The 27,699-nt window shown below is 38.0% G+C and overlaps 1 protein-coding gene and 1 pseudogene across 2 annotated transcripts in view; one reads left to right on the top strand and one right to left on the bottom strand.

Moving 5' to 3' along the window:
* The window catches only part of APPBP2 (amyloid beta precursor protein binding protein 2), a 57,659-nt gene that overhangs the window by 5,800 nt on the left and 24,160 nt on the right, over positions 1–27,699 (top strand). For both annotated transcript variants that reach the window (XR_006356199.1, XM_043999555.1), the window contains exons 2-4: positions 21,905–21,993; positions 22,746–22,897; positions 24,203–24,326. Coding sequence is in view for 1 of the 2 variants with exons in the window: in XM_043999555.1 (XP_043855490.1) it covers positions 21,905–21,993; positions 22,746–22,897; positions 24,203–24,326 (365 nt within the window). In the remaining variant the exon portion in view is untranslated. The remainder of the gene's footprint in view (positions 1–21,904; positions 21,994–22,745; positions 22,898–24,202; positions 24,327–27,699) is intronic.
* LOC122752682 lies at positions 25,662–26,144 on the bottom strand (annotated as a pseudogene).

Raw genomic sequence — 27,699 nt, 5'->3', positions numbered from 1 at the left:
GCATAATAATAGTGAGTCTTTGGGAACTTCTTGGTTTTTATAGGGTTGCTTGCCCTTTCACAGAGTGCCCTCATTTTTCTGTGTTTTACATGACTTTGACAGCTATTATCTCTTCTCACTTTCCCTTTCTCACTTCTAATTTGCTTTAGGTGTATTAGTAAACTTGATACAAGGCTTATCAGAACTGGGTAAGAATAGATTTTGAGTTAAGCTTCACTGGGTATGGCTTAAACTTTAAGACATGGATTTTGTGGTCTCTATTAGCTTCTCAGGGTTCTATTTTGTATATTTGGTTAATATCACTGTCACTTCTCAATGACCCCCTGTCCCACAGCTTTGCTTAAAATCTCCCTTATAACAAGTACAGGCAATCAAAACAGATGAATAAACTGGCCACAGGCCTCATTGTGCACCTGTGTAGCCTGCCCAACTGCTAAAAGGTGAGAGGCATGCTTTGCTGTCATTCCTTTAACACAATTGAACTTTATATTAATCAGCCACAATTTTGGGGGGGGGGCAAAGTAATTGCATTATAAATCGTCATTTAAGAAGTTATTAAATTTTACCTTTTGACTGAGCCATACCACTACTGGGTATATACCTCAAGTTGATCCAAGAAAGAGTAAGTTAGCTTATATGTACACAAAAACTTCTAGCAGCTCTTTTTGTGTTAGCAAATAATTTGGAGATACCCATCAATTGGAGAATGACTGAATATGTTATGGCATATGAATGTATTGGAATACTATTGTGCTGTTAAAAATGATCGATTCAGGGGCAGCTAGGTGGCGTAATGGATAAAGCACTGGCTCTGGATTCAGGAGGACCTGATTTCAAATCCAGCCTCAGACACTTGACACTTACTAGCTGTGTGACTCTGGGCAAGTCACTTAACCCTCATTGCCCCGTCCCGTCCCCCGTCCCCGTCCCCCCCCCCATGATGGATTCAGAGAAATCTGGGAAGACTTGTATGAACTGATATGGAATGAAGTGAGCAGAACAAAGAGAATATATACATATATGTACAATAATAGCAATATTGTAAAGATAATCAATTCTGAAAGACTTAACACCAGTCAACCCAATGACCAACCACGATTCAAAAGAATTATTGAAAAAACATGCTATGCACCTCCTGATAGAGAAGTGATAGACTCAGAGTGCAGATTAAAGCATCCTTTTTTCTTCTTTTTATCTTTTCCCTTTCCTCTTTTTGTTTCTTTTTTTTTATGTATAAGGTATTTTATTTTTTCCGTTACATGTAAAGATAGTTCTCAACTTTTGTTTATACATGCTTTACAATTTCAGATTTTTCTCCCTCCCTCCCCCCTCCCCTAGACAGCAGGTAATCTGATATAGGTTATATCTATATATCTCTATACATATACATATAGATATATATATACACACACACACATATATATATATATATACACATAATAACATTAATCCTATTTCTTCATTAATCCTGTTACAAGAGAAAAAATCAGAGCAGTGATGCAAAACCTCAAAATAGAAAAAAAAAACAACAGCACCCCAAACAAAAGAAATAATATGGTTCAATCAGCATCTATACTCCACAGTTCTTTCTTTCTTTTTCTTTCTTGGATTTGGAGATCCTCTTCTATCATGAGTTCCCTGGAACTCTTCTGTACCATTGCATTGGTGAGAAGAATATAGTCCAACACAGTAGGTCAACACTCAATGTTGATGATACTGTGTACAATGTTCTTCTGGTTCTGCTCATCTCACTCATCATCAGCTCACGTAAGACCCTCCAGGTTTCTCTGAACTCTTCCTGCTCATTTCTTACAGCACAATAGTATTCCATTGTATTCATATACCACAACTTGTCCAGCCATTCCCCAATTGATGGGCACCCCCTCAACTTCCAATTCCTTGCTACCACGTAAAGAGCAGCTATAAATATTTTTGTACATGTGGGTCCCTTTCCCCCTTCCATGATTTCTTTAGGCAAAAGACCTAAAAGTGGGATTGCTGGGTCAAAGGGTATGCACAGCTTTATCGCCCTTTGGGCATAATTCCAAATTGCTCTCCAGAATGGTTGGATCAGCTCACAGCTCCACCAACAATGCATTAGTGTTCCAATTTTCCCACAGCCTCTCCAACATTTATTATCTTCCTTTTTTGTCATTTTAGCCAATCTGATAGGTGTCAGGTGGTACCTCAGAGTTGTTTTAATTTGCATCTCTAATCATTAGAGATTTAGAGCATTTTTTCATATGGGAATAGATAGCTTTGGTTTCTTCATCAGAAAACTGCCTGTTCATATCCTTTGACCATTTCTCAATTGGGGAATGACTTGGATTCTTATAAATTTGATTTAATTCCCTATATATTTTAGAGATGAGGCCTTTATCAGAAGCACTGGCCTCAAAAATTGTTTCCCAGCTTTCTGCCTCCCTTCCAATTTTGGATTCATTGCTTCTGTTTGTACAAAATTTTTTTAATTTAATATAATCAAAATCATCCATTTTGCATTTTATAATATACTCTATCTCTTGTTTGGTCAAAAACTGTTTTCCTTTCCAAAGATCTGATAGGTACACTATTCCTTTCTCTCCTAATTTACCTATGGTATCACCTCTTATGTCTAAATCATGTATCCATTTTGACCTTATTTTAGTATAAGGTGTAAGATGTTGGTCTATGCTTAATTTCTGCCATACTATCTTCCAGTTTTCCCAGCAGTTTTTGTCAAATACTGAGTTCCTATCCCAGAAGCTGGAGTCTTTGGGTTTATCAAACACTACATTACTAGTGTCATTTACTACTGCATTTCCTGAGCCTAGCCTATTCCATTGATCTACCACTCTATTTTTTAGCCAGTACCAGATAGTTTTGATGACTGCAGCTTTATAGTAAAGCTCCAGGTTTGGTACCGCTAACCCACCTGCCTGTGAATTTTTTTTTCATTATTTCCCTGGATATTCTTGATTTTTTGTTTCCAGATGAATTTTGTTATTATTTTTTCTAGCTGTATAAAATAATTTTTAGGTAGTCTGATTCCTCTTTGTTTCTTAACGTGATTAATATGGTGAATTTGTTTTGCACAGCTCGACATATATGTAATGGGTTTTATTTTTCTTACCTTCTCAGTGGGTGGGGAAGGGGGGAAAGATTTGGAACTGAAAATAAAACAAAATTGAAATTTTAAAAATTATGATTAAATTCTCAATCTAGCCCCTAAAGCCCATTTATTATAGCAGTATGATTGATAATGCTAATTTTCCCATGGAAATACTGATGATAGAGGAGTCATAACCCCTGAAGGAATGTCCAATCTCTGTCATAAGAATATAGGGTGAAGGTTAATAGTAGTGAAGAGATGGCGAGATGCAGCACAGTGGCTGTTTTTGCCAAATAGTAAAAAGACTACTGGCCTGGGTGCCTAATCTGGTTACTATTTACTATCCGTATGATCATAGGATAGTTATCATCTGTAAAATGGCCTACCTTTCTAAGATCATTGAGGTAGTTATGAAGTTCTGAAGAGTCTGCTTTAGTTATATCTCTCCTACCTGTCTTACCCCTATTCCTGCTGTTATCACCCTCTTAGAATAGGTTCCTAACTGTTCTTCCTCTCTTCTTTTTTTTTTTTTTTACATACTAGATTTGTGAATAGAGCTAATCATGGTACATTTGACCTGGCATTTAAGACCTTCTGAAGTCTGGTCCTACTGAAGCTTTCCAGCCTCTTCTCATATTTCTGTGCCAACCAAACGGTCTATGTACTCTGTTACCTCTCCCTTACTCCTACTCATGATCAGGTCTTTTCTTTCCTTCTCCTCCCACCCCCCATTGGATTTCTACCCATTCTTTTTTTTTTTAAAGTGAGGCAATTGGGGTTAAGTGACTTGCCCAGGATCACACAGCTAGTAAGTGTTAAGTGTCTGAGGCTGAATTTGAACTCAGGAACTCCTGACTCCAAGGCTGGTGCTCTATCCACTGCGCCACCTAGCTGCCCCTCCCATTCTTTTTTTATTTTATTTTATTTTTTTCTACCCATTCTTTAAAGGACATTCAAATGCAGCCTTCCCTGACATCCCTTTTTCCAAATTGGTAATAACTTTCCTTTGGGCTTTATGCTGCACTTTGTTTTACAATTCCTTATATATTTAGGTTATTTTGCATATTATTATCTGTGTTTGAATCTTTAAAAATTTCAAATCATTTTGTAAAAACAATAGATGTACAAAAAAAGAAAATTTTAATCACTGTACTTCATTTTCTTCCCACTCCCCTTCCCATTGTAACACAGGTTACAAAAGAAAAAGTTTAGTATAACTAACCAAACCATCAACCTCTAAGCCAGTCCTTTGCTCCTGCAAAAAAAAAAAATGTAGCTATGTATATTTTTGTATGTATGAGACCTTTCCCTCTGTCTTAGACCTTAGGATATGTGTCAAATAGTGATATTGCTGAGTCAAAGGGTATTTATAACTTAGTGACATTTATAGTATAAATCTCTATTTTCCAGAACGCTAGAACCAATTTACAACTCCATCAGTGTATTAGATTCCTGTTTTCCTATAGCCCCGCCAACCTTTTCCCTTTTCATCTTTGCCAATCTGATAGAAATGAGGTAAATCTGTATGAAATCTCCCTAACCCCCACCCCATTAAACTGTAAGCTCCTTGAGGATAGGGACATGTCTTCTCCAAACACTTTCCCTGAACAGCTAGCATGATGACACAGTAGGTGCTTAATAAGTGTTTTCTGTGTTTCTTAAATGAATACATGGAAGAAGTATGTACTATATCATATTGGTTCAAATATAATCTGTGTCCCTAAAATGACATCTCTTGGTGAAGAAAGATGTTTATGTAGATATAAAAAAAGCCCTCACAATTACTGTATACATTTTATAATATTAAATTACCATATCAATTATGTACATGATACACTGCTGAGCACTGGGAATATGAAGATGATCAATGATGCTACTTGCCATCAAGAAATTTATAATAGGGGTTAGGGATTCCATCATGTACACATGGAATTATAATAGTATTGGGCAAATGAGAAAGCCAGAGTACTCTAGGAGTATTTAGGAAGAGAGACCTTTTATTCTTAAGAATTAATGTTTTGCACACTACTGTATATCAGTCTTAAATATAGAATATAAAGTAAATATAGAATATAAAGTAAAGGCCAAATAGCATACTAGATCAAAGATGTTATTTGTTTACTGCATCTCTGGAACCATGTGCAAATCATTTAAACTTCATTGCACCATACAACTGGTGAGTTAAAGATGTGTTTGCTATATATTGGTGGAGGGAGTTTTCATACTAAATAGTTCCTAACATTGATAAATATCACAAATCTGAACTTGAAAAAAGAAAAAAAAGCACAGACCAAGAAGATCACAAGCTTTTCAGTCAACCGTCACCAGGTGGGCCCTTACCTTGGGGCAAGTCCTTTCAAATCAGCTTTTTAATCATCACCAGCAACAAGCAATTATACAGAGAAAGGCAAAAAACCCAAGACAAAACAAAACCATGACCCTGCCCTCAAGGAGTTCACATTCTTTTTCTTTTTCTTTTTTGGTGGGGCAATGAGGGTTAAGTGACTTGCCCAGGGTCACACAGCTAGTGTCAGGTATCTGAGGATAGATTTGAACTCAGGTCTTCCTGACTCCAGGGCCAGTGCTTTATCCAGTGTGCCACCTAGCTGCCCTCGAGGAATTCATATTTTAACGTGAAAGACAAAATGCAAACTCTGTACATACCAGATATATAGAGTAGATAGGAAATAGTCTGAGAAGGAAATACCAAGAGTATAGGGAACTAGGAATGCTTGGAGGCAGGTAGGAGGAGCAAGGAGCATTCCAGGCATGGGGGGGACAGCCAGTGAAAAGGCTAGAGATATAGAGATGATTTCATCTAGAGATGAAATATGTGATTTTGTATAGCAAGAAGACTGGTGTTGTTCATGAAGGGGAGTAAAGTATAAGACTGAAAAGATAGAAAGAAACAAAGTTGTGAAAGATTCTTAAACTCCAAAATAAACATTTTATATTTGATCCAGGAAATAATAGAAAACCACTAGTTTGTGGGGGCAGGAGATTATGCTACATTTAACATGCTGCACTTTAGGAAAAGTTACTTTGGTAACTGTGGAGGTTTGGTTAGATCAGGCTGAGATTTAAGGCAGGGAGACCAACCAGAAAACTATTGCTGTAGTTTTATAGTCCTGGCATGATGGTCTCAATGTAATTGTGGCTGTGGGAGTCAAAAGAAAAGAGATACTTTCAAGATAACAATAGCAAGATTTGGTAACAGATTGGATAGGTGACAATGAGGAGTTGAGGATGATGCCAAGGTTGCAAGCCTGGGACATTGGGAAGATTGTGGGTACTTTGGTGATAGGGAAGTTGGGAAGGGAAAGGTTAAGGGAAAAAATAATTGTTCAGTCATTTTTTAGTCATACCCAACTCTTCATGACTCCATTTGGGATTTTCTCAGCATAGATTCTGGATTGGTTTGCCATTTCCTTCTCCAGTTCATTTTACAGAGGAGGAAACTGAGGCAAACAAGGTTAAGTGATTTGTTCAGGGTCATATAGCTAGTAAGTGTTTGGGGCTAGATTTGAACTCAGGTCTTCCTGACTCCAGGCCTGGTGCTCTATCCAATGCATCCCACCTACCTGCTGTCAAGATAATGGAACGTTATAGATGAGATTTGGCAGATACTCAGGAGCCCACCTGCATGGATTACTGACTGATTTGACTGGATTAGTAGTTGACTAGATTCTAAGCACATCTGGCTGGTACTTGAGAGTACTTAAGAAAGCGTGGGTCTCAATTAACCAACCAGCTTGAAGAACCTCCCCATTCTGGGAGGGGACAGGAAGGAGGAAAGGGGAGCCTGTGCGAAGAGCCCTGTCTTTTTGGTTCCTGACTTGGTGGTGATGGCAGGGAAAGACAGAGAGGAACTGAGGAAAGATAGGGTTGTGAGGTTGTAAGAATTCTGTTCTCAATCGTTCACTTTCTATATTTCGATAAAACCTTAAAAACTCGTTTTATCAGTGATTTTAGTCAGTTTCCCCCAAAACTGGGGGAACAGATTAGAACCCACACTTTAAATTACACACTGCCCTGTGGAAAGATAGAATATTTTTTTTTTGCAGGGCAGTGAGGGTTAAGTGAGTTGCCAAGGGTCATACAGCTAGTTAAGTGTCAAGTGTCTGAGGCTGGATTTGAACTCAGGTGCCTCTGAATCCAGGGCCAGTGCTTTATCCACTGTGCCACCTAACTGTCCCCAAGATAGAGCCATTTAAAAAAAAATTTTAAAGGGTAATAATATGGAGTGATGACAGCTTATACTATTTAGGCCTTAGTGAAAATGCAGCTTTCTACAAAAAGCACTTCCTGGGACATCTAGGTGGTGCAGTGGATAGAGCACTGGCCCTGGATTCTGGAGGACCTGAGTTCAAAGCCAGCCTCAGACATTTAGTTCATTTTTTTTTTTACATTCCTTTTTTTTAAATGTGTGAACGGCCCTGTTTCCTGTTTCACAAGAGGCTTCTGGGAGGAGTGAGGCTGTTGTTTCAGGACCTCGGCTTGGTGGGAGGACAGATGCTGGGCTCTCTTAGATAGTTAGATGAAGTTTGTTTTTTACCCCCCTCCCCAACTTCTGATGCACTTTAATAAATAATTAAAACTCAAAACTCTTGCTAAAGCTTCTAATTTAAGGCGCCCACTCATTAGATTTTAGACATCATAGTTAGAATTTTAGGCCCTTACACCTATATATATATATATATATATATATATATATCTTGTTTGAATATCAATTTTTTTGTTTTTGTTTTTGTGAGGCAATTGGGGTTAAGTGACTTGCCTAGGGTCACAAAGCTAGTAAGTACTAAGTGTCAGAGGCCTGATTTGAACTCAGGTACTCCTGAATCCAGGCCAAGTACTCTATCCACTGTACCACCTAGCTGTCCCTTGAATATCACTTTTTACATGTTGTCTCCCCCATCAGACTGTGAACTCCTTGAAAGTTGAGACTGGCAAAAATGGAAAATATTGCATGATTGGAGGGGATTTGGGAAAGCCAGGTTGCTAATCCACTGTTGGTGTTCTGAAAAGATCCAAACAATCAGGAGAGCAATTTGTAACTATGCCCAAAGGGCTATAGAACTGTGCATACCCTTTTTTTTTTTTAAGTGAGGCAATTGGGGTTAAGTGACTTGCCCAGGGTCACACAGCTAGTAAGTGTGTTAAGTGTCTGAGGCTGGATTTGAACTCGGGAACTCCTGACTCCAAGGCCGGTGCTCTATCCACTGAGCCATCTAGCTGCCCCTGTGCATACCCTTTAATCCAGCAATACCACTGCTAGGTTTATACCAAAAACATCCCCCAAAAGAGAAAAAGACCTATTTGTACAAAATTATTTATAGCAGCTCTTTTTTGTGGTGGCTACGAATTGGAAATCAAAGGAATGTCCATCAATTGGGAAATGACTAAACAAGTTGTGGTATATGATAGTGATGGATTGTGCTATAAGAAATGACAAGCAGGATGATTTCAGAAAAGCCTGGAAAGTCTTGTATGAAATGATGTATAGTGAAGTGAGCATTACCAAGAGAACATTGTGCACAGTGACAGCAATATTGTTTGATGAAGAACTGTGAATGACTTGAATGTTCTCAACAGTTACAATGATCCAAGACAATCCCAAGGGACTATTGATGAACCACTATCCACCTCCATAGAAAATTGATATTGATGGAACAGACTAAAGCATGCTATTTTTCACTGTCTTTCATTTTTTCTTTTAATTAAGTTTTCTTGTACAAAATGACAAATATGGTAATGTTTTACATGATCATACACGTGTAACCAATATCTGATTGTGTGCTTCCTCAGGGAAGGGAGAGGGGAGGGATAAAAATTGGAATCCACAACTATAAATAAAAATGTTTATTACCCAAAAAAAGAAACAAAGTTGAGACTGTTTTTGCCTTTCTTTGTATCTGCAGTACAATGCCTGCCATGTACTAGGAGTTCATTTTGTTGATTTTCCTATACCAGGGTTATGTCTGTGAGTGGAGCAGGGGGTGTATATATATATATATATATATATATATATATACACACATTGTCTATTGTAGGTGGTTCTGGATAGAATTGCTGGACTTGAGTTCAAATTCTATTCAGACTGGTACTAGTTATATAAGCCAGGGCTAATAACTTTTTTAAACCTCAGTTTCTTTTGTTTGTTTGTGGGGTTTTTTGCAGGGAATGGAGGTTAAGTGACTTGCCCAGGGTCACACAGCTAGTAAGTATCAAGTGTCTGAGGTCGGATTTGAACTCAGGTACTCCTGAATCCAGGGTCTGTGCTTTAACCACTGCGCCATCTAGCTGCCCCAGTTTCCTCTTTTGGGGATAATAATAGCACCTGGCACAGTGGATAAAGTGCTGGGCCTGGAGTCATTAAGATTCATCATCTTGTGTTCAAATCTGGCCTCAGACACTTTCTAGCTGTGTGACCCTGGGCAAGTCACTTAGCCCTGTTTGCCTCAGTTTCCTCTTCTGTAAAATGAGTTGAAGGAAATGGCCAAACACACTAGTATCTTAGGGGTCATGATGACAAGTTGGACACAACAGCAACAACAGAATAGCACTTACTTTATGGAGTTGTGAAAATCAAATGAATTAACATACAAAGTGCTTTACAAATCATGAAGCACTTTGTAAATGCCAGTCATTATTATTATGATTGCTATCATCTTCATCACATACTGAGACATGATAACTGATTGGATTGTTAGAATAAGTGCAAGAAAGGAATCATCAAGGATATTTATTGGGAGAATAACATTCTCCTTGACAGTAATAGGAAAATTTAGAAGAGTTGGAGAAAATATTGGATTTTTTTGGATCAATTGTGTTTGGGATACTTAAGAAATGTCCCCTTAAAAATGTTAACTAGACTATTGTGATGCAAGGCTGGAATTTAGCAAAGAGGATAGGGATGGATATAATCTATATTCAAAGATGTGGATCCAGCCACATAGAGATGAGATTAGGAAAGGAACAGGTCTTGGGACAGGCTTAGGGAATGCCCAAGGTTATTATCTTGACTTGGATGAAGGATACAGAAGTGAAGGGTCATATTGGGAGGAAGAGAACTAAAAGAGAGAGTAGTGTCATGAAAATTTAGAGAGAAGAGTTTCCAGGAGAAGAGTGATTCTCAGCATCAAATGGTGCAGAGACAGGGCAGCTAGGTGTCACAGTGGATAAAGCTCCAGTCCTGGATTCAGGAGGACCTGAGTTCAAATGCGGATCAGACACTTGACACTAGCTATGTGACCCTGGGCAAGTCATTTAACCCTCATTGCCCCGCAAAAAAAAAAACAAAACCCAAAAATCAAATGGGCACCACCTCCCTGCCCAACTCACCAGCATTAAGGAGGTGTGTTAACAAGATCTAAGGCCATACTAGCCTTCCAGGGTCTGGGGATCCTGGGGTATTTCTAATACTTCAATTACTGTATCAGGCTAACTTACCTGGTTAATGTTCTTCCTATCCATTTTCATGGTATTCATGGCCGCATACTCAACTTTTTTTTTTTTAAAGTGAGGCAATTGGGGTTAGGTGTGTTTGTCTTTACACACACTCCAACACATCCACTTTTAAAATGAAAACAAAAGTTCAGCTCATAGTCAACAAAAGCAAGTGATACTTTGAATGTTTTCCAACTGGAAAATGGCAGATGGCAGAAGGGGGGAGTGTATACCCTCCCTGGGCAGTGGTCCAAGGAGGACCTGTGGTCATCAGAGGCCCCTGCACTAAGGGGAAAGGGCAGGCACCCTCTGCTGGAGAGGAGTAGGGCTCATTGGAGTGCACACCAATGAATGAAAAGGCATTTATTAAATGCTTACTTTATGTACCGAAGATAAAAAGAGAAAAGCAAGACAGCTTATCTTCTCAAGATGTTCACATCCTCATCAGGAGAGACAACATAGTTAGGAAGTTTTAGCTCGAATCAGATGGAAAAGCCTTATAGTCTGTAAGGTGCAGCAGCAAAGCAGATGGTAATGCATTTTTTTAAAATGTCATTTCCACTGGGAAAGCCAAGTCTATTTCTGTTATTGACCCATTTAACAATGTCATGGACGTGTTTTTGAGAATGCAGCACATATGTCTCTCACCAGCCCCATGCTCTATTAGGTGGGGCCAGAGCCTGTTTTACTCTTACACCTATCCTGCCTTTCACTTGCCTCAAACGTGTGTAGGGTGTCTTGAACCTGATCCTGGATCTACCACTTCACAAACCACCTTTTCCCCCACCTTCCAGTGAGATTCCTAGGCAAGTTAGCCATAAGGCCACTTTGTGGGGAAAGTGACTTTTTTTTTTTTTTTGGTGAGGCAATTGGGGTTAAGTGACTTGCCCAGGGTCACACAGCTAGTAAGTGTCAAGTGTCTGAGGCCAGATTTGAACTCAGGTCCTCCTGACTCCAGGGCCGGCGCTCTATCCACTGCACCACCTAGCTGCCCTGAAAGTGAATTAAAAAAAAATTTTTATTTATAAAAGAGGTGCTCCATAAAGTTTGGAAATCACTACTCGAATCATACAGAATACCAACAATTGAATAATTGTGCTAATACAGATGGAAAAGATGGGAATAAATAAAGGAATGAACAAATGAGAAATTAAAATGTTAACAGCTAGGAAGGAATGGAAATACTAGATCATCTTCAGGAAAAAGTGTTCCTGTCTTATTATATTCACATGCAAATACAGAACAAAGGGGATTATACAGATCTTTCCCTAGGCTAAAAAGACAGAACAGTCATGAATATAAACTTTCAAAATACATTACAGATGGCAATAAACAATAAGTAGTACAAAGTTAAATGTAATGTATGTACGTTATATACACATCTGTTATAATTTTCAGCATGAGGCACAAGAATAAATGCATAATCGGGCAGTTCTCGGCTTATTTTTTGTTTGGGGGGTTTTTTTTTGCGGGGCAGTGGGGGTTAAGTGACTTGCCCCCAGGGTTACACAGCTAGTAAGTGTCAAGTGTCTGATGTAGGATTTGAATCATGAATCCAGGGCCAGTGCTTTATCCACTTTGCCACCTAGCTGCCCCAGTTCTTGGCTTATTAAAGACAATGTTAAAGCATAGCATGTATTTTGCTTCTGTTTTCCTAATGAAGAAAATCTATAAAAGCTTGTGTAAGATCTTGAATCTTGAATTCTGGTTCTACAGTTTCTTGGACATGCATGAAAAAAAGAATGGAAATGTTGAAATTCACTGAGCTACCAACTAGTAATAAAATATCAATTGCACAATTTGCTAATATTTGATGTTTTTTGCCATGTGACAACATGCTGGTGTTTACTATAGTTTTGTGTCTCCACTATGATTAAAGATAGTCTTTTCATTTGATATTTAACAATTCATTTGTAAATTCTAGGTTCATTAAGACAGGCATTTTTTTTAAAGTTATTTGATTTGTTAATAAGTGTCTCTTTATTGACTTGCTTTTGTTCATACAAAATCTCCACTGATACATATCTTTAAATGCCTAATGATGGGGGGGTGAGGAAGTTGAGAATAAATGAGAACAATAGAAAGTTTCTTTAGCCACAAGGAAGATTGAGGTACACCCTCAATAGAGGATAACAACCTCAGGGTCTCTACATCCAAAGCTTCCAAGAAAAATATAAATTGGTCTCAGGCCATGGAAGAGCTCAAAAGAAACTTTGAAGAGAAAGTAGGAGGGGCAGCTAGGTAGCACAATGGATAGAGCACTGGCCCTGGAGTCAGGAGTACCTGAGTTCAAATCCAGCCTCAGACATTTAACACTTACTAGCTGTGTGACCCTGGGCAAGTCACTTAACCCCAATTGCCTCACCAAAAAAACCCCAAAAAACTCCCAGATCTCTCCTTTAAGGGGCAGCTAGGTGGCGCAGTAGATAAAGTACTGGCCTTGGATTCAGGAGGACCTGAGTTCAAATCCAGCCTCAGCCACTTGAGACTTACTAGCTGTGTGACCCTGGGCAAGTCACTTAATCCCCACTGCCCCGCAAAAAAAAAAGAGAGAGAGAGAGAAAATATCCTTTTTTTTTTCCCTTTTCTTTTTATTTTTTTGTGGGGCAATTGGGGTTAAGTGACTTGCCCAGGGTCACACAGCTAGTTAAGTGTTAAATGTCTGAGGCCGGATTTGAACTCAGATACTCCTGAATCCAGGCCCAGTGCTCTATCCACTGCGCCACCTAGCTGCCCCAAAAGTATCCTTTTAACATTGTACACACTGATTCATCTGATTTTAGTTTTTGAAATTTTCTTCAAGTTGTTATAAATAAGTGAAATTTATCCATATTTCTCAAAGAGAAGTTTGTAATAGAAAACTTGCTTGTTCTAAAGTCCTAGTTTGTAGAAGGAATGAAAATGAGCATACAAGTAATCATTACAACTGAAACTAATAGATCCTGAGACTGTACAGAAAAGAGGGGGTAGGCATGTAGTGGGGAACAGATATTTGATGTGTTTTTACCTGTAATAGTATTACCTTTGATGTTTTGAGAACCATAAAAAGGTTATTTCAGTAAACCTTGTTGTTGTATTTTTTGTTTTTTAACATTGGGGGGGGGGAGTTAAATTTAAAAAAAACACTGACTGTGTTAAGGAATTTTAAAGGAACATTGACTCTTAATGTAGGAAATACAGTCTTGGTCCAGGAGAATTTTAATAGGTAGTATTTGGAACCTGTTCTTGATTTTCTTGTTCTGTCATTAAGATAACTGCAAGGTGCAGGGAACTCATGTTCTTTGTGTTCTTGGCTCATTAACTTTGCATTCATATTGCCACTTATCAGTCATCAGCAACATTCTTGAGCACTTAGTGTTTTTAACATGCTGTACTTGGCAAGACTGAAGACTTGTGAGGAAGACCTTTCTCTACCTTCATTTCTTTCTATTTGGAGAGAGAACAGACATACAGAGAACAATTGGATTGGGCCTTAACCCAACCCTGTTAAGTAAAACATTGAGTATGAAAGGTTGAAGGGTTTAATTTTATCTTAAATGCCAGTTTCCCAATTTTAATCTCCAAACTGTGTATTTAATATCTAGATTTATTTTATATCTTCCTCTGAAAGGTCTTTTAATATCATTTAATATCATTTTCATTTGTGAATGTTTCCTTGCCCCCGAATGCCCTTTTCTCTACTTATTTCCTCTGAGTGACTTATCCCTTGGAACAAAGAAAAAAAGAGGAAAATTGAGTAGTTCATCAAAACTAACCAACTCTTAACAGTTTGGGCAATTTTGCATATCCATAGTTCATCATTTCTGCAAAATGATGGAGGAAAGGTACATTAGGGAAGGTATTGGAGGTACTTAGAGTAGAAGGCTTTTTCAATAATTAAGCTGTTAAAACATGTCAGTATCATTTGTAGGCAGCAGTAAAGGAAGGAGGGGATGAGATCAAGGGTACATGGTAAGGAGAAAGGGGCATCTTATAGTTTACCTCATCATCAGAAATTGCAGCAAAGAAGGAAATAGTGTGGGATGTCAGAGTAATATGAAATGAGGTAGGGAGAGGAGGGACCTTGCTTAGAATAGGCTGTTAGAATCAATTACCTTACTACATACACTGAGGGCCTACTTGAGATTAGTTAGCATGTATTTGTAGTTAATTGCAGCAAGTGGAGGAAGAAAGGGAGAGGAACTGTGGGGGTAGTCCAGAGCTGTGATTTAACAGAAGAGAACAAGGGAAGAAAGGAGCCTAGAAAATAAGAGCTGAACTGGTTCACCAAGTTGTATTTCACATTTGCTATTTTTTTATGAGGTGGCAAATAACAAGAAAACAACCATCACTTGTCTCTACTACCTCTAACTACCATCTTATTTCTCTACTTCCTTTTCATGGCATATTTTTCAAATTAATGTTCTACACCTATTATGCATTTTCGCCTGTTCTCTCAAAGGTCAGTGGTGATTTTAAAATCCTTCTCTTCCTTGGCTTCTAATGAAACTGCTATTCTGGTTCTCTTGTCTCAGTAGTTGCTTCATCATCTGCTCTACTCACTCTTCTACTCTGTAACTGTCCATGTTTTTATGCTCAAACCTGTGTGCTTTATTTAATGTTGATGACTGCCAAATCTTTTTATCCCCCTGTCTAGTCATAAAACTTAAGTTAAAATAACTGAAATTAAACTTTTCTATCTTTTCCTTTCTTTGCCTCCCTCCTCCCATCTCTTTCTTTTTTGGGGGGTGTGGGGCAATGAGGGTTAAGTGACTTGCCCAGGGTCACACAGCTAGTAAGTGTCACATGTCTGAGGCCAGATTTGAACTCAGGTTGTCCTGAATTCAGGGCCGGTGCTTTATCCACTGTGCCATCTAGCTGCCCCCCTCTATGTCATTTCTGCTCAAGAACCCTCAGTGAAGTTTCACTGTACAACAATATCAAGTCTATACCATTCTTTTACTCTTTCACAATCTGGCTCCATTTCATTTTTTTAATCTTATCAGGAACCTTCTGTTCCATCCTGGCCAAATGCTTTACTTCTGAACCATTGCTCAGGTTATTTTCTTCTACCTAGAATGTCCGGTTTTATTTTTTTCCTCTTATCCCACCACCCTCGAGTCTCTTCTTATTTTTCTTAAGGCCCAAGTCAGATAGCACACTCATAGTAGCTAAATTTGAGGACTGGAAATAATTCTATCTATTGTAATCCTTTTATTTTACTAGTAAAGTTATTTAGGCAGAAAAGAGGAAAAGTGATTTGCGCTAGGAAAATCCAGCACTTTCTCCTACTCTGCTTAATATACCAGCCCTCATTGTTGCCTTTTCCCTCAAATCCTCTAGCACAGACTCACAACACTCTCAAGTCTTGCCCAGACTAGATTAAAATATAATTGAGATGGGGCAGCTAGGTGGTTCAGTGGTTAGAGCACCAGCCCTGGATTCAGGAGTACCTGAGTTCAAATCCGGCCTCAGACACTTAACACTTACTAGCTGTGTGACCCTGGGCAAGTCACTTAACCCCAATTGCCTCACTTTAAAAAAATAAAACAAAAACAAAACGTAGACCCCCCAAATTGTTCCATTTCACATATGGTCTGAGTATAACAGTACAGTGCAATATCTCCCTTGCTTTTTTACATTTTACTTCTTTTTGTTAATATGGCTTAAAATAATGATAACCTCTATGTTTTCATGTACTTTATTTGTAAAGTGAAAGGATTGGACCAGAATGCCTCAGAGAGGTAATATAGCTCCTAGAGAACTATAAGCTTGTAACTCCCCAAGTCTTAGTTAACATCAACATTTATTAAAATCCCTTCAGTGTCATAGACACTTAGGACTCCTACACTTTGCAGAGTTACGGTGTCTGAAAAATTTATCACCCTGTGGCTTACTTGGGAATAAACCTCTCTAAATTTAATTTGGAGTCTTTGAGAAACGGGGCACATCCATACCTTGATGAGCATTGAAATAGGACTGTAGAAGTAGTTCTTTTGATAGCTTGGTTAAATTTAGCTTTTAGAAACCAAATGAGAATGTCATGTTTTTTGGTATTACTATCCCTTTGCCTAGTTTTTGAAAGGTTCTAATATTTAAAATGAATGGCTAGATACAAATGTTACTTTCAAAGAATAATTTAAATGGTGATTCTCATTTTATAGAGATTTATTTATACCTTAGAGTATAACATCATGTATGTTCTTGATGTTCTCATGAAATGTGTTGACCCATTGCAATTAAAAAAAAAAAACACCAAAACAATAAAGTATCTAAATTTAGACCCAGCTGGTGATGGTAAAATTGTTAGATACAACCAATGACAGTCACAGTTTTTCCACTATCACAGTTGATCGATTTTGAAAAGGAACTATAAAGTAAGATTTTTAAAAAATATAGCCTTTATCATGATGAGACAATTAGGAACTTTCTAGCCTTTATTTGGTAACAAAATTCTTTTTTTTTTTTTTTTTTTTAGCAAGGCAATTGGGGCCAGTGCTCTATCCACTGCGCCACCTAGCTGCCCCAACAAAATTCTTGAGTAGGCATTTAGAATGAAAAATAACTTGATAGGAATATGAAAGGAGTATCTCAAGTTGCACAGTAATGAAAATCAGCCTATTTTACTCTATGATATAACACCTGAGACTGATCAGAATCTTTAGAGGTTGATTACTGATTGAATATATTGCTTGAAAAATCCTCAACATTTAAGCATGTCTTCAAGATACCATTTCATAGCTATCTTTTCCTGCACTGAATTCCTATAGCATCCAAAAATCTGTAATTTGTAATATAGAAATTATTAAATAATAATTAATATTGATTATTCTTTGGTTGTTTTAGGTGTCCATTTTATCTGTCCATCTTGATCAGGGGTTCTCAGTCATGGACCCTTCTAGCAGTCTGTTGAAACCTAGACTCCTTAAAACAATATTTTAAATGAATAAAATAAAATACTTAAATACGTATACATACATATGTGTTTAAAAGCAAGTTCACAGACTCCAGATTAAGAACCCCTGTACTAAACTGATGTGGGGATTTGAAGCAAGCTATGGTAAAGTAAACCTTCCTGTCCAACAAGCCACAGCTTGTCCAAAATGGTGTCATTCTGCTTTCTCCATCTAATCCCCCCCTACCCCTATGTCAAGCTTTACCTCAGACAAGCAAACTTATATTAGTAACATTTAAACTTATTGAAAGAAAGCAGAAACTATTTCTGGCATTCCTCTTGTGATGTTTAAAATCTAATTGCGATGTCTGAAAATCTAATGTGTGGTCACCTTAAATTAAAAGCATACAGCACCAATCTTTGGTCATTAATTATTCATTAAAGTATATTAGAGGTTAGTAAAGAGAACACGTGGAGAAAGAAAGAGCCTAGCTCCCTGCATCTGATGCTCCTACCATGACCTCCAGCTGAAAGAAGGATCCCTCGGACTCCCTGAGCAGAAGCTCCCTGTGGGCCTACCCAGGCGCAGTCCCCACACACAGCTCCAAGCTGATTGGCTGGTAGCATTGATTGACGTGACTTACAGGCAGTTCTATGAATAGATGTAACTTCTGGATGCTAGTCACATGCTTTCTCCTCAGGGTAGCGCTGCCCTGGTTCTCACAATGTCTTCCTCAGCAGGGGGTGGCATCCTGATTCTCACACTTTACATCCCTAGTATATATCACATAGTAGGTGTTTATAATAGACACTTGTCTTATTTAGTACAATTTTTACCTCCATTCATCAGTCTAAAGAATTAATTGTGATTTGAGATTTCTACAACCCCATCTTTGGCTAAAATTAGAAGCCCCAGGGCGCGCCCTCTCGTGCCAGCACAGCCATGGTGCTGCAGCTCCTACATGGGCCTGGCCAGATTATAATGACTAAAAGCCCAGTGAGGGTAGTCATGTGACTGTCAATCAGGGCTGCCAGCCAGTTAGCTTGGGGCTGTGTGCAGATGGCCTGGGGTTTTCTGGGAAGGAGAAGGGAAGAGATTCTCCATTCTGGCGTTGTGAAAGGGAGAGAGACAGGATGCAGCCGTTTTTGCTCTATGGGAACAGCTGAGTCCAGTTGGTATGATTTCAGGTCCCTTCCCCTGTTCCTTTTTTCCCTTGTCCCTAGTTCTACTAATCTCACTTGTGTTTTACATTTGTTCCTGTTAATAAACCCTGTTTCATTTTTTTTTTTAAGGCTATTAATCTCCTTCCTTACCCCAATATTATGGCGAGCTACCCAATTAACTTTCCTCATATTGAATTTGGAAATGTTATTTTTTGGAGTCTTAAGTGTGATGGTTCTTGTCCTTTTTGGTGAAAAAAATTATTGGCATTTGTTGGCATCCTGGTCATTTTTTAGTAGAATTATTCATTTGTATTTGGTAAATAGGAGAAGCTATAAAAGCTTATACAATTTTTGGTAGACATTCCATTTTCCAGAATGTTCTATCATACATTGTGAATATTATCCCTAAAGGACATGGGTTTGTGTCTTATTTTAGCACTTTCCATGGGCCCTTTTTAACTTTAGTGTCCAACAGAATCTTATTCTTAAAATCTGCAGCATTAGAATAAGTGACCTCATAGGAATCATTTGTTTTTGGTAAATTAAGAGAAGTGAGTGTGACTTGGGATAGGTCTGTCAGTGTCAGCACATTAAAAACATTTAGGTCCTTGGAAGATTTTTGGGTTTATGTTGGCCCTCTAAGGTGTTTATGTCCTTGTGTTTTGTGTTACCGATTTTAGTAATGCTGAAGAAGAAATGTAAACAGCAAGATTTGGAAACTGATTTTATATATGGGGTAAAGAAGAGTGAAAAATCAAGGTTAACTCTGAGATTACAAACCTGGGAGGTGTGGTGAATTAATAGAGGATTGAGTTTGGAGACAAAGATAATGAATGTGTCCTGTTTTGGATATGTTGAATTTGTGGTATTTCCTGCACATCCAGTTAGAAATGTCCAATAAGTGGTGGGTAATACAGAACTGAAGCTTGAGAGATATGGTTACTAGATATAAGTTTTTTATCATCTGCATAGAGATGATAATTGAAGCCATGGGAGTAGATGAAGTCTCTGAGAGAATGTAGAGTGAAAAGAGACAAGACCCCCAACAAGTGGAATTCCCACAGTTAGAGGTTGTGATATGGATAACAAAAGGAAACTGAACTTAAACTGGTAGATAGGAAGGAGGAAAACCAAAAGAGAAGTGTTAACAAAAACCCATAGGGGCAGCTAGGTGGCACAGTGAATAGAGCACTGGTCCTAGAGTCAGAAGTACCTGAGTTCAAATCTGGCCTCAGATGATTGACACTTACTAGCCGTGTGACCCTGGGCAAGTCACTTAACCCCAATTGCCTCACCAAAAAAAAAATACCCAAAAACCCATAGAGGAGACAGAGTATCTAGAAGGAGGAGAGCATGATTAGCATGCTGCTGAGAGGTCAAAAAGGATGGGCACTGAGGAATGATCATTAGATTCGGCAATTAAACATTCGCTGGTAACTCTGGGGAAATAAGTTTCAGTTAAGTCAGACTCACAGCAAAAGTGTATTTTGTGCAGCCACATGGCTGTAGGAGAACAAATATCCTACCTCTATGGAAGATATTATTGTAACATTATACAGTGAGTATTCTCACATGACTGCTAGTCTTTCTTATATTACCCTTAACTATACATTTTCTCTTAAATTACCTTCCATTTATACTATGTTTCTTGCATGCACAGTTTTTTTAATATTGTCTCTCTCAGCTGCAAACTCCTTAAGGGCAGGGGCCATGTTTTTGCCCTTCTTAATATCCCCAGCACTTAGCCACAGTGCCTGGTACATAGCAAACATTGAATAAAGGCTTATGGAATGACTGAATTACTACCCATCTTCAACTCCAGTTCCCCTGTATTTGGAGATGGAAACAACTTCTAATCCTTTGGGTTTCAAGGCTAGGTTTCTTTATCATCACATGTGACAGATAGCTGCCTACTTTCCTGGAAGTTGTAGCAGTAATCAGTTGGTTATTTCAAAAATTGCTCCCTCTTTTTCTTTTTCTTCTTTTTTTAACCCATTTTGCTCTTGTAGAGCAACTTGGCAGTTGGTCAGCTAACAGTTCCTGGTTTCAGATCCTGGCCATTCAGTTTGTGGACAGGAGGGCATTGACAAATGCCTGGATAGTTTTTTCCTAATTGGCTGAATAATTGAAAGTTGCAATTACTTCAGTCTTATAGTGTACGTGTCTCCATTTTATGATTCAGCCAAACTGGCTTGCTCTTTTTTTTTTTTTTTCTTCACGTGGCACCCCATCTCTTTCTAAGCTCCATGCCTTTGGACTAGACATCCATCCTTCATATATTGAATTCTCTCCCTCCCTAACTGTGCCTCATAGAATTCCTCACTTTCTTCAAGCATCACTAGAAGAAACCTTTCCTGATTCTTCTTCCAGCTGTTTAGGTCTTCCTTCCCTAATTACTTGATACTTAACTTTTTTTTTCTTTTTTCTTTTTTTAAAATTTTTTCTTTTGCGGGGCAGTGAGGGAAAAGTGACTTGCCCAGGGTCACACAGCTAGTGTCAAGTGTCTGAGGTCGGTTTTGAATTCAGGTTCTCCTGAATCCAAGATCGGTGCTTTATCCACTTCGCTGCCTAGCTGCCCCATAACTATCTTTTTTTTAAAAAAACATTTATTTTATATGTTTATGTATGTACATGTTTCCCAAGGCAGAATATAAGCACTTAGAGAACAAGGATTTTTCATTGGGTGCTTAGTATATGCTTATTGAGTACTTGATAAGTGTTGATTGTATTGTAGACCTAATATAGTACTTATGTGACAAAGATCATAGGGTTTTTTTTAAGTATCTGATGAATTTTTGGTTATGTTTCTTTCCAGTAAATAATATATTAGAATAAAAGTGAACTCTAGAATGAAGTTTTCAGTGATCACAGACAAGGAAATTTCATTGTTATGGTATATTATCCAAGAAACATTTGCCAGTAAAATGCTACTTAATGAAAATATCCCTGGTTATTTAATACATAAAATATAATTCAAATTGGAATTTGACAGTGAAATAATTGTAAAACGTTCCTTGGTATCTGCAATGAATCTGGCTACTTTTGTACCTAAACCTTCATTCATCACTCTAAATTGCACCGTGATCCTGTTTGTATTCTTTGTTCTAAAAAGAGGTGAGGAAAGATCAAAATAAGTATTATAGGAAAGACAGAAGTAATAGAAGAAGGGGTTGTAGAGGAGCAGAACTGCTATCTCACAGAGAAAGTACTTTGCAGAAAACCTAGTGCTAGCACGTTTTTCTGGGAGGTAACTGTAATTTGACTATATAACTGATACAGACTTAATAATGGAAGTACACAAATATATTTTATTTTATTTATTTCAGCTTTACCAACAAGGCCGTTTATGTCAACTGGGTAGCGAATTTTGTGAATTAGAAGTTTTTGCTAAAGTGTTGAGAGCTTTAGACAAAAGGTGAGTATATGAAATATTTCCTAAATGCAGTTATTTGCTTATATAGAACATTAAGCATGGATTATAAATGTAAAAAAAAACCAGCATCAAAACCTAATAAAGTAGACAAATTATTATTTTTTTTTTTTAAGAAAATACTTCAGCAGTGTATTTGTACATGATATGTTTTAGTCCAAAGTTGTTCCGGGATAGTTTTTTCATGTGAATCTAAACTACAAATTATTTAATAGTTATTATAAATTGGTTTTGGAATCAGTTAACTTGATCTTTTTTTGGATATCATGTGTCAAATTAAATACCTAGAGTGGTCAATAAATATTATTGTGTGAAAGTATTCCTCTTGTTTTTGAAAGCAGGGCCCTTATAAGTATTTTGATTCTGTAATTCCAGACATTTCCTGTTACACTATTATCATTTCCATATGATCTGTAGTGACATAAGTGTTGAATTGTGAATAGAATCTCTAGTTCACTTAATTTATAATGTAAATGTTCAGAACCAAGTTGTCATTTTTAACTGATAATCTACAAATTATCCTTTTAATGTTACTTAATGTATTCTACTTACAGCTATATGATTGACATAATGAATATTTATTTTTTAAATGTACCAATTTGTATTTTTGCTCAAAACTTCTAAAAAGGAAAAGTATTATTGTTAAAAACAAAACAAAACAAAAAAAAACCAAGCCAGTATTTTCCAAAGGAATTAAGACATGATATTTTAATTGAATACCTTTTTCCCCCTTTTAGACATTTGCTTCATCACTGTTTCCAGGCTTTGATGGATCATGGTGTGAAAGTTGCTTCTGTCTTGGCCTATTCATTCAGTAGACGATGCTCTTATATAGCAGAGTCAGATGCTACAGTCAAAGAAAAAGCTATCCAGATTGGCTTTGTTTTAGGTAAATAATGGGAAAAATAGAACAAATGTGTATTATATAAAGCTTTTGTAAATCAGAATCTCTCTTATCAAACTATAGCAACTTTTCTCCAGGGTCTTCTCAACTATTATATTCCAGTATGTTAAATAAAAGTGCCACATAGTTCTATATCACATCTTGGATACATGGTTTAGCAGCGAGGTGATATAGTGGATAGAATATTGGACCTGGAATCAGTAAGACCTAAGCTCAGTTCCAGCCTCAGCTATTCACTAGCTCCGTGACCCTAAACAAATCACTTAACTTCTTCTACCTCAATTTCCTCATATGTAAAATGAAGATAATAATACCTCATATCCCTCAGAGTTGTCATGAAGATAAAATGAGATAAAATTTGTAAAGTACTTTGCAAACCTTAGAGCCCTATGTAAATTCTAGTTATTATGAAGGACCCTATCAGGGTCCTTCGTGTGTGTGTGTGTGTGTGTGTGTGTGTGTGTGTGTGTGAGAGAGAGAGAGAGAGAGAGAGAGAGAATATTAGAGTTTTTTCAGCTTCCATTTATTGGGGAAGAGTAGTCTCTTTGGAAACCTTTCATCCTATAAGTTAGCAATGCTCTAAAATAGGCTTTGGTTTCTAAAGTTGGGCTTTTAAACATTTTAAAAATTGAAAGTCTCAGAAATTTTAACACAAAGACTGTGTTATTATTTATCACTTGTTTAAGATAACATAAAAAAAAGTGTGTTCAAATAATAGCACTATTATTTTGCCAGTTCTTTAAACAGTGTTGTTTAACCCACTGTGGGTTGAGGACGACATTGCTGAAATTGGGGGTTGTGATTCTGGAGGACCTGATAGCCAAGGTCTAGTAGCATTGTAGGACAGTGGGAAAAGGGCTGGATTTGGAGTCAGAAGGCCAGGCTTGGATCCCAGCTCTGCAGTTTACTACTACCTCTGTGACCTTGGACAAATCACGTGGCCTCTCTGTGCCTAAATTTCCTCATTAATAAAATTAGAGAATTGAACCAGATGGCTTCTGAAATGCCTTTCAGTTCTAAATCCATTGAATTAGAGATAAAAAAGCTGTAGGCTTATTCGGTGCTTTTACCATGAATGTATTTGTAGGACTTGTTTCCCTTTATGTTGAGGCCTCAGGAGATTGAAGGATGAAAATGCTACCTAATTATTTAGTAGTGATACATAATTATCTAGAAAATATAGATTTAGTACTGGAAAATCAGTATCCTTCCTTGCTTAAACTGTAGATTATTTCAGAATGCAAAAAACACGTTATCTAAAAACTTTTTTTTTTTTTTTTAATTTTTTAGGTGGCTTTCTCTCAGATGCAGGTTGGTACAGTGATGCAGAGAAAGTTTTCCTGTCCTGCCTTCAGTTGTGTACCCTACATGATGAGATGCTTCATTGGTTTCGTGCAGTAGAATGTTGTGTGAGGTAGGTTTGACTGCCTTGCAGTAAGCTGTCTTGGTGTTGAAGTCTACAGTGTGGTTTAAATACATCTATGTCCTTGTTAACAATAAAAATGTAATACAAATGTCATGTCATTTATCTGTGCTATTCTGTCTCCAGATACATTTAACTTCTGATAATTTTTGGAGTGTGTTTATAGTATATTTGGAATTTTCTTTTAATTTTAGGTAGGTACTATTCACTAGAAGGTTCAGAAATTTAAGTATATCCTTTGTTTGGGGATGGGGTAGGATAGGTAATATTTTCTTTAGTCTTCATATGCTGATTTCTGTTTTCTTTTACTAAAGTTTAGCCATTTGTGGCTCCATAGATGTAATAAATCAAAGCAAATTTAGGAGTATAGGCCCGATCTTCAGTCAGTCACTATTAAGTGCCAACTATGTGCTAGGTACTGGGAATATAGAAGAAGGAAAAACAAAAAAGTCCCTGTCCTCTTAACTTCCAATCTCATAGGAAGAAAACACACAAAAGAAAAGCTGCAAAGTGTGAGGTTAGGGAAGTGTGGAGAAAAAGGTATTCAGTGTAATAGAGAAATTCAAAAGTAGTACAGCTTTTTAGGAAATGAGGAGATGCCAGATTCTGGCCCCCTCCCTAAATGGAGGGTTTGGGAATTCATGTTTCTGCCCTTCCATCATAAGGACAGAGGGGTAGTGATGAGGCATAAGTAGCAAGGTTGATCTGATCCTGTACGATGATATTTCTCAGCGATAGCCTTTGGGGAATTTTTTCTTTTAGCTGTATTTTCTTCTTTTAGTTCTTGGAATACACCTGTTCCCTACTTGCTTTTTCTCATCTGTAAAATGACAAATCTTGATGATCAGACCTCTAAGGCCCCTTTCCAGCTGTAGTTCCCATAAACCTTTTTTTTTTTTTTCTGGTGAGAAATAGAAACAACCAGTTTAGTTCTTAGTCCCTTAATATGAGTTCAAGCCCCAACACTGATGGGTGATGTCAAGGAAGCCAAATCTTTTCCTACCCACCACCCCCAATCATGAAATTATAATTCATATCCAAATCCCTATCTTCCCACTCCTCTAGCTCTACCTCTCCTCCTCCCCGCAGTGGCAAAACCATCATAAATCTTCTCCCCATCCCACAAAGTATTCATCCAGAACCACATGGCACAAAGGCCACTGGGAACTTGGGAACTCATTGTGTGTGAACATGAGGTACCCAAAGACCTCTGGATTCCTGTGGTGGTTTCTCTTCTGTGATTAGTAGTAAGTTAGGTTTCTATATATACAGGAAGAAATAAGGGGAAAGGAAGGTGGGAACAGGGAAGATCTCCAGAAATTGTCCTCATGGGACCCCAAAGTGCATGACCAATTCCTCTTTTGCATTGACCTGGATCTGAGAAAGTGCACTGTAGGCATAAGCAGCTGTTCTGGAGACCTGCAAATCTGATCTGCAAAAGGGACAGGGTCACTGGCAAGCACTTGGTAGGGTTGGCTGCTGAATGATGGCGATGGTGGTAGCTTCTTTGTGTAAGTCAGGCTACTGCTCAGGACAGCCAGGTGGGTACTGTATTGTCTCAATTGGTCCATGTACTCATGCTGCTCCATGTCTTGGGAACCTGCTGTTGATACATCAATGACGTTGCTGGCTATCTTAGCAAAGTTAGAAGACATCAAGGCCTGCTGATCTCTACAGGCTGCAGGCAAGCTGTGGTGGTTGGGTTCTGCTCCATTTAGGATCTTGCTTGGGGGGACTGCTGGGCTCCAGAAGTAGTTTCCGCTCCTCTCAGTCCTGGTCTTTGTTGTCATTGCTATAGTAGCGCCTCATGATCAGGGCCGATTCCGGGAGCTCAGATCTAGGGGATTGGCATCTAACAAGAGCCCTTTCTTGTCACATGACCCGTTACCGTGGCCTGCAGGCTCCCATTGCTCAGCAGGCAGAACCAGCAGGCCATAAACTCTTGGTTTAATTTTTTAGTGTTTTTTCCTTGCTTCTGTGTGAGGTCGAGGTTCTGCTCAAATTTGTCTTTAGTTGGTGAGTTTTCATTTTCTTAGAATTTCTGGCAACTTTATTTTTGATAGAGATTTAACCTCAAGGACCATGATATGTGCTAAACAGTGGAATCCTAGGGCCAGAGGGTATTGGATTCTTCAGCAGCTCTATTTGCATAATTCCACATTGCTTTTCCAAATGGTTGCACTAATTCACAGCTCCAGCAACAATTTGTTAGTGTACCTTTTTTTTCCTACAACTCCAGCAGCATTGACTTCCTGTCTTTTATCATCTTTGTCTAAATCAGAGTGTGAAGTGAAACCTCAGGGTTGTTGATAATTTGGCCTTTTCTGAAACAATATAATTTGCTGTGTGACATTTCATATTCAGGTGAAAGCATGTGGCTTATCTCTTATTTTATCCCAGCACAATTCAGCATAAAGAGCCTTGGATTTAGAGGACTTAGATAAAAAATTAATTCTCCTCTTGTTGGTTTTTGTGACCTTGGGCAAGTCATCTATTCCCTCTTATTTCTTCATTAATAAAATAAAGGAATTGTATTAGATGATCTCCAACGGTCTCTTCAAACTTTGAATGTATCAAGTATTTTTTCCCCTTGACTATGGAGTATAGAACACTTGTTTCTTAAAAGTTCTGTTTTCTGGGGCAGCTAGGTGGCTCAGTGCATAGAGCACTGGCCCTGGATTCAGGGCCGGTTCACATAGCTAGTAAATGTCAGGTCTTCCTGACTCCAAGTCCATCATTCAGTCTATAACTGTAGAAAATAAGCTGCTTGGGGCAGCTAGGTGGTACAGTGGATAGAACACTGGCCCTGGATTCAGGAGGACCTGAGTTCAAATCTGGCCTCAGACACTTACTAGCTGTGTGACCCTGGGCAAGTCACTTAACCCCAATTGCCTCACACACACAAAAAAGTTTTGTTTTCTGTATTTTTATTGTGATTCTGGTAATATCTGTCAGTTTCTTAAATACTCCAATGTATCACTTCCAAACAGTTTCACCCTACAACCACAACAGAAAAGGGAAAGTAAAGTTTTTAGGGGAACACAAAGTAAGAGGAAAATGAGTTATTTTGGCCGGGGGGGGGGTGGGGGGACAAAATTTATAATTTGATAATCTTGGTCTACTTTGAGAAAGGACGTTCCTGTGACTACTATTGAAAAACAAGCCCATCATGATGAGAAGGGTTAGGTACAAGGATTAGGTTTGGTTTGCCTATTTTTTTCTTTTTTTTTTTTCCAGTATTAACTCTTTAATATAACATTTTAAGGTTTACTTAGTAATTACCTTATCAAAACCTCATATGATAAACTGGTGTGATATTGGAGAGAGGGGGGTGGTATGGGGAAGGGAGGGTAGTAATCCATAA

Source organism: Dromiciops gliroides, chromosome 4 (assembly GCF_019393635.1).
Source record: "Dromiciops gliroides isolate mDroGli1 chromosome 4, mDroGli1.pri, whole genome shotgun sequence".
Lineage (NCBI taxonomy): Eukaryota > Metazoa > Chordata > Mammalia > Microbiotheria > Microbiotheriidae > Dromiciops > Dromiciops gliroides.
This window is presented reverse-complemented; position numbering and strand designations above follow the sequence as displayed.